This window comes from Trachinotus anak, unplaced genomic scaffold, assembly GCF_046630095.1.
Source record: "Trachinotus anak isolate AG129_WGS33_773 ecotype Australia unplaced genomic scaffold, CSIRO_AGI_Tana_v1 ptg000011l, whole genome shotgun sequence".
In the NCBI taxonomy this organism is placed as follows: domain Eukaryota; kingdom Metazoa; phylum Chordata; class Actinopteri; order Carangiformes; family Carangidae; genus Trachinotus; species Trachinotus anak.
The window spans coordinates 12,079,382-12,086,476 of record NW_027273862.1 but is presented as its reverse complement, the minus strand read 5'-3'; the positions used below and the strand labels follow the sequence as shown (position 1 = coordinate 12,086,476).

Below are 7,095 nucleotides of genomic sequence, written 5' to 3'. Positions count from 1 at the left end.
GAAGTGGCAACTGAGGAGGTGTTCAGGGTCTAATGAAAAATACTATGGAGCATGAAAAGAAAAATTTTTTTTGGAAGCTTGACTCATATTGCGGACAAAAATGAGAATATCTCAACCTCTAATGCTAAATACTTACATTTTACTCACACTTTCTTAAAATCAGTCTCTTTCTCCATCTTACCGTGTGGAAAACCTCTTTTAGTGATCATCAAAATCGATCAAAAACCGTACAAATGCTGTTCAAATAATTCACTATAAACGTTTTCCATTGTAATTTGACTCGCACACAAAAATGATCTGCACCAGGGACCCACTATGACGTCGACGGCGAAACTCTGTACGCGCCCGTGACGTCATGACGCAAGCCGTACGTTTATCGCGGATGTAAACACTGCGCGGTTCACGTGGAGGGAGACCCGACGATGGCACCGAGGCTGAAACGTTTCGTTAGCCCGGGTAAAGGGAACGGTTTGCGGGCCACAGCCGGGATGAAGAGAGGGGAGCTGGTGTACTCCGCCGAGCCGCTGGCGTGCTGCGTGTCCAGCAGACTGGCTCCACACGTCTGCCACCGCTGCTTCACACGGTGAGCCGGGCCGCGGGAAGCGCAGACACCTGCCCCTGAAATAATAAGTCTGTGTCATAGTTTCATGTCCTGCGCGGGCTGCTGCTGTGAAGTTAGCGCGTTGGCAGGCGGTGGGGGTGAACACGGGCGTGTCTGTGGTCCGTGTCAGCACCTACAGCCTGTGGTCAGCAGCCTGAATAAGTTAAAATCCACACCACACTTTGCATGTGTTTCATGGACTTTATAGGCAGTGAATAGCTTTTACGTGGTGCGTTGTGTGTGTCATTAAAACGACTGTGCACGGTGGTGGATGCAACCGAGCTGCCCACTAGATGGCACCGTGGCTCTTTCATAGTTTCAGAGGAGGCAAGAAGGCAGAAAATGACACTTGGATGCTACAGTGTGTAGAAAATACTACAGTTGAAGTAAAATGTGGCAATAAAGAGCTTCACCTCACTGACCTCACTGGGAATGGCTTCTTCTACACGAATATGGGTGGAAGGCTTATTGTGCGAAGTAGCTATCATGATTCTCATGGGAAACATTGCTGCTCTGTCCAGATATTTATGAAGAAATGCTGGATGCAAGGCCAGAGCTACCAAGTTCACTTTGTGGATGTTGGATTTGGGCACATGGAATTATTCAGGGCTATTTTTGCTAATATTACACCCACAGGGTGCTTCTAACTTTTACTGGGGTGCATATTTCTATGTTTGTGTCTTTCAGAGGGCGGAACAGGTAACATGGAGTCGTAAAATAATTCAAGGGCAAAAACAGGGTTAATCGAGGGCTCAACAGCACATTTTGGCCCTGGGGCCCTATAGTATGTAATTTGGCCATGGCTGGGTGTGCGAAGATATGAATTTGTCTTACTAATTTTGCCACACTATTTATTAAATCCGGCTGTGGTATCTCCTTACTATCTCTGGTTTTATTAAGCCATTGTTGGCTTGATCTTGCTTTTTCATTGACCAGGATGTCATTATAGCAATATTGCATTTTTAATATGATTCATCAGAATTCTTATGATATTACGTATAGTTTTATTTCATTTTTACCATTACAATCCTGTGTGGTTATTTTTCCTGTTAACAGTTTCCTAACTGATTAACTGATATTTTTTGTATAACATAACATAACATTACATAATTCTGTGATAGAGGCTTTTATTATTTTATTTTAGTTATTATTGTTGCTCACTCTTATTATGTTGACATATGACAATGTGACGATTTGTCTTGTTTCAAGTCATTTGCGTGTGATATTTGTCCAGCTGGATGTTTGATGGCACTGCTGCTTTCTTTACTGCAGCCAAACTCACTTCATCAAGCTAAGCAGGTGTATGTGAATTTCATGAAAGTGGTGAGAGAGACCAGTGTGCTGGTTTCTGGTGCAGGGACTGCAAGGTGAATGAAGGGTAAATTACTATGGGCAATATACAGTATGTATATGAGGCTTGGTAGCAAATGGAAGATGATTAATGAGATCAGTTAATGCAGATAACCTCTGGGAGAATATAAAGATGTAGCTCATGTCCAGTTTTGATTTCCACATGAAAGTGAATTATATTAGAATATGATCAGTTGAGCAGAGCAGCAGTGGCACTCTCTGTAATATCTCCTGTTGCTCCAATGGAAAGGATTATTGCTTTACCGTTCGCACTGTGTGTTTTTGTGCTGCCTGGTGTGCCTTGTGTAATACTGAAAAAAAGATAAACCTGAGCTCAGTTGTTGAGATATCTGCAGTATAGTATCTGATGGCGTATCACCTACTGGACTGTGGGCTGTAGAGGATTTGGAAGGTTCAGCAGCTGTACTTTAAAAGTATTGTGATATATATATATATATATATATATATATATATATATATATATATATATATATGGGATTGTAGCATATACAGTATGTTGGAGTGGATTGTGGCTGGAAATATAAAAGCCAAGCACACATAAACACACTTCAGCATGACATCCAGTCTCTACATTCAAACCACAGGCTGTAGATATTAAACAGCATCCACAGTCAGTCATGAGTTTATGTACCGTCCGCTTATCCACTGGCAAGAAAATGAATAAGTCTCTACCCTCAACTGTCCATGCTCCCCTGACAGAGACGCTTCACCCCCAGCTGCTTTGTAGTCAGCAGTAGAAGACTGTTGCTGTGCTCTGCTAGCTGTTGTGTGTGTTTCCTCTCTGTTACTGGAATGTGAGCTTAGTCATTTTGTCCAGCTGAAGAATAGCTAACAAATGCCCTGCAGGGATGTAAATGTGGTGAACTGCTACTACATGGAGTCACAGCAGGGCAGTATTGTTTATTTTCTGTAATGTCAATTTATTTCCCTCAGCTGCTCCCTTCATGTGTCAGTCATTTAAAACAAGAGTGTGAGGAAAGATGTACATGTATTAGTCAGCAGACATGTACTTGGATTTGCATGTGTTATATGACACGTATGTGTGTTGATTTAAAAATGATTTCACCATCACCACTGTGGCTGTCAGTCCTGATTATTTAGGGAAGGCAGAAATATTTTGCATACGCCCAAAAGGGACTATTGTCTGCTTACACTGAAGTTCTCACCTACCACTACTACAGCCTGGTAGTCATTGTGCCCTTTGATGTGGGGATATGGTTTGCAAAGGTAGCCACCACGTGATCAGCTTGAGGCAGCACGATGGAGGACTGACATGGAGACCATTGTTCAACTGAAAAGCTGTTGTTGGGTTGTTTAACATCAGCCTCAGTTATACTTTCTGCTTATTGCAAATGAGCAAAGATGGTGAAAAATGTACATTATGCTTGTTAAACATCAGCGTGCTTGCATTGTCAATGGGTTCCCATTGTGGAAAGGAGGAGGCTCAGTCCTTTGTTTATGATTTTAATGTCCATACACAGGTTAAAAGATCTGTGACACCCACAGTTTTAGAACTCCTGGCTACAAGCCTGAACACTAACTTGACATTTATTCAATATCTCAAAATAACATATTCACCCTCTTACATAGGAAGATGGAGTTATAACACCAGAAATCAATAATAAATTAGAGAGTTTGTGCCTCCACTGAATTCCATTATTTTTCTATGAGCTTGGGGCAAATAGAGAGGTGTGTGTGTGTGCGTGTGTGCGGAAAAAGACAAAGGCCATGTTGTGGGGAGTATGATCATGTTTTCGAGATATCGACTAAGTGTCACTGCTACATCTGCTTTGCTTGTGGCCGATACTCTTCAACCTGAGTATCAGAAAGTCTGTTCCACATCTCTTATTGATTTGATATCAGTGAGAGGTGTGTAAGTTGTGTTGGTGTCACAAAAACAGTTGTATGATGTATGACTGGTACACACACACACACACACACACACACACACACAACCCAAGGCAGAGATTGGTCTCAGAGATGTGGAGTGTGTTTTCACTAAAACATAATTAGATTCACAGCATGAGTGAGTGTTGAAGACTTTGTGTGTGTGTGTGTATGTGTGTGTGTGTGTGTGTGTCTGTCTATGAGAGTGTGCATTTATTTGTGTGACTGTATCTCATTACAGGAACAACAGAGAGATGTACTTTATGTTTGAATGCACATGTGTTTCTGTGTGTGTGCAGGAAATGAGCAGGTGGGGGCATCAAAGCTGGAGTTAATTACAGGCCTTGAAGGCTGTGTGTAAGTAATGAGTGATAAACATTGAGTACACAGACACACACACACAAACACACACACACACACACACACACACACACAGACACACACAGACACACCTCAGCAGGATTCAAATCGCCAGAGGTCAACAAATGAGCAACTTTAGAGTTTGTCAGACTCACAGAGACCAACGATCGGCGAGAGGAGGGAGATAACAGGAGGAATGAAGACAGGAAAAAAGAGAAAACATTTTTATAGACAGACAGAATTTCTTACCATTAGAGATGGCACAAATGCAAAGAAAGCAGCGTTTTATATGTAGCCACAGTATATTGCACATTAATTAAGTGGAAAACATGGTGTTACAATCAGTGTGTCTCAACTAATCGTGTATCCCAGAGTGTTTGAAGTTAATCACTGGTAAATTGTTTTTATTGGATGTCTCATGTCTTTGGAGCGCTGTGTCATATGTTTATCTGTTGTTGTTAATCCTTTTATACTGCCTACCTGTCTGATGATTTCACAGGTCAGAGGTGTTTTACGTTGTTGCTTTAAAGTTTCTTGTGGCCCCCAGGAAGACTGGTGGTGTGGAGATGTCAGCTAATGAGGATTTCTAGAAAAATATAATAAGAGGCTGAGCAACTTGAAGGTTTTGGCTTCATTTATGACTGAAATATGAAAGCAGCTCTAGTGGGAAGAATAAAATGCTTGTGGTGTAAAATGAAGGTTGAGGGAAGGCTGTAGTGCAGCCCCACCTCTGTCATCCTCTTACTTCCTGGGTATTATTTATGTTTTGATTGGTGAGTTGAATTACTGTAATGCAATGAAGAGAACAGAGTAAGACACAGTTATGTTTTCCAACAGCGAAGAGTAATGCTGAGTCTCACAAGGCAAAACTGTAGTCCAAGCAATGTTTGTACAATTCAGATCAGAGTCTGTGATTAACATGCAAACTGTTTCAGCTGGAAATGTCTGCAATCAACAATATGAGAGACAGAATAGCGGCAGTTGGATGTTTGTCTTAAAACTGGGAGAGGAAGAAGAGGAAGTTCCAGAGAAAATGCAGAGATGATAGGGTCTCTGTTGGACAGATAAGACATCAAACACTCACATGCTTTGATGGTTTTCTCTGTTTTTGACAGACGGAAATAAAACTTAGATGGGTCTCTCTCTGTGTGTGTGTGTGTGTGTGTGTGTGTGTGTGTGTGTGTGTGTGTGTGTGTGTGTGTGTGTGTGTGTGTTAGACAAGGGGGGCCACGGCAACGTTATCTGTCAGATGATGTCTTTATATTTGACACCAATCTCTCACTCACTGTCTCTTTGAACCACACAGAACCACACACACACTGCAGAACAACGCAAACAACAACAAAACGCTGAAAAACTTTTGTTTTATTTATAGAGACAAACTTTTGATTGAAAGTTGGATAAATTAATTTCCAGGGGGTGTTTGTTATTTCAAGGAGTATAAAGAACATCGACACAGGGTTGACTTGAGAATTTGTGAATGCCTGTTATAGGGAGGCTGAACTTGTACACAGACAAAGAAAAAAACAGGGCAACAGATGAAAACATGACACCGCCTTTTTAGCCAATTAGTAAAGATATGTCACCTGTAGTGTTGGACATTTTGGAGCACAGGGATTGAGATGCAACTTTCACTTGGTTTTTCTAGAACAACAAAGTGAACAAAATATAAATGAGATAAATGCATGGAGGCTGCGGTTATCTCACAGCCATTTTCTTCAGGGTCAACCCAGAACTGATTCTGGTTTTAGTTCAGAGTGTTGAGTTGAACCTCCAGTGAATTTCCAGCACTAGATGGTGTAAAGACGAAATGTGAAGCGAATCTTTGGCTTGAGTTATTCACAAGCATTTGACAGTTGGACTGTTGGTGAACTGTTAATGGTCACAAACAGGTGATGTATTGACCTTAGCAAATGTTAGCTGCAGCTAGCACTGTTGCACTGACCCTGTGTTTATGACTGATCTCTCCAGTTCTTTCTATTTTTGCCTCCAGTCTCTCATCTGCATGTATATTAGATAAAACCTCTGCAGTTTAGTTTGTGCTTGTTCGTGCTTTGTTTTAGCGATGCAATTTTTTTCATTTTTATAAATACTCAGTTTTATTAGTGATATTTTTTTCTTTACTTTACCCTATCTACAGTCATGAGACTCATTATTCACAGCCTCTCCCCAGTTACAGTCCAATGCACCTGCAGAGCACCACACTCAACTCCAGTAGCAGCCTCATATCTGTAAGACTCACATTTTAATGCTTTTGTTCGTCACCTGTGCTGTGAAACAATAAAAAGTGTGTGTCCTGGTCATTCAGTTCAGTTATAAAAACCTTCGCGCACCACTGAGCGTGCCTCCAGATCGGCTGCTGACAGTGCTGTCAGCAGAAGAGTCGCTCATGCTGGATGGCAGTAGAGGAGGTTGAACGAGTGTCTTATATAACGAGCGACTTCGCTAACATTCAGCATTGGAGCTGAGTATGTCGTGGTAGCCAAGAGAAACGAGTTACGCTTCTCCGCTTTGTGCTGCCGTCTGTAGCAAGATGAACAATGACTCACCTAAAAAAAAAAAAAAAAAAACAAGTCAGTCCATCGGCTTCTCAACTGACGATTTAAATCATCGACATTCAGGGGACAGGCCTAATGTCTGGAGCTGATTCATAAAACACCAGGATCATATTCTTTTCTTCGTTTGAAAGGTTTTCAACATTTTAGGGTTCATCTTTGGTTTAGTTTTTGCCACATCAAGTGTCTGCTCATGCCCGCTCATGTCCTTTCATTGATGTTTGTTCTCTCTGAACACACTTTTCGATAACTCATCACTGTTTACACACACTCATCACCCTTGCTAAATGCGTGGACATATTCTCACTCTCTTTCTGCATT

General features: G+C 41.5%; 1 protein-coding gene across 4 annotated transcripts in view; it reads left to right on the top strand.

Moving 5' to 3' along the window:
* Positions 1-350: 350 nt before the first annotated feature.
* smyd3 (SET and MYND domain containing 3) overlaps positions 351-7,095 on the top strand; it is a 69,308-nt gene continuing 62,563 nt past the window's right edge. Inside the window, exon 1 of one of the 4 annotated variants that reach the window (XM_071488093.1) lies at positions 351-583. In XM_071488093.1, the coding sequence (XP_071344194.1) occupies positions 423-583 (161 nt within the window). In that variant the 5' untranslated portion in view covers positions 351-422. The remainder of the gene's footprint in view (positions 584-7,095) is intronic. The other 3 variants (XM_071488092.1, XM_071488094.1, XM_071488095.1) reach the window with 3 other exon arrangements.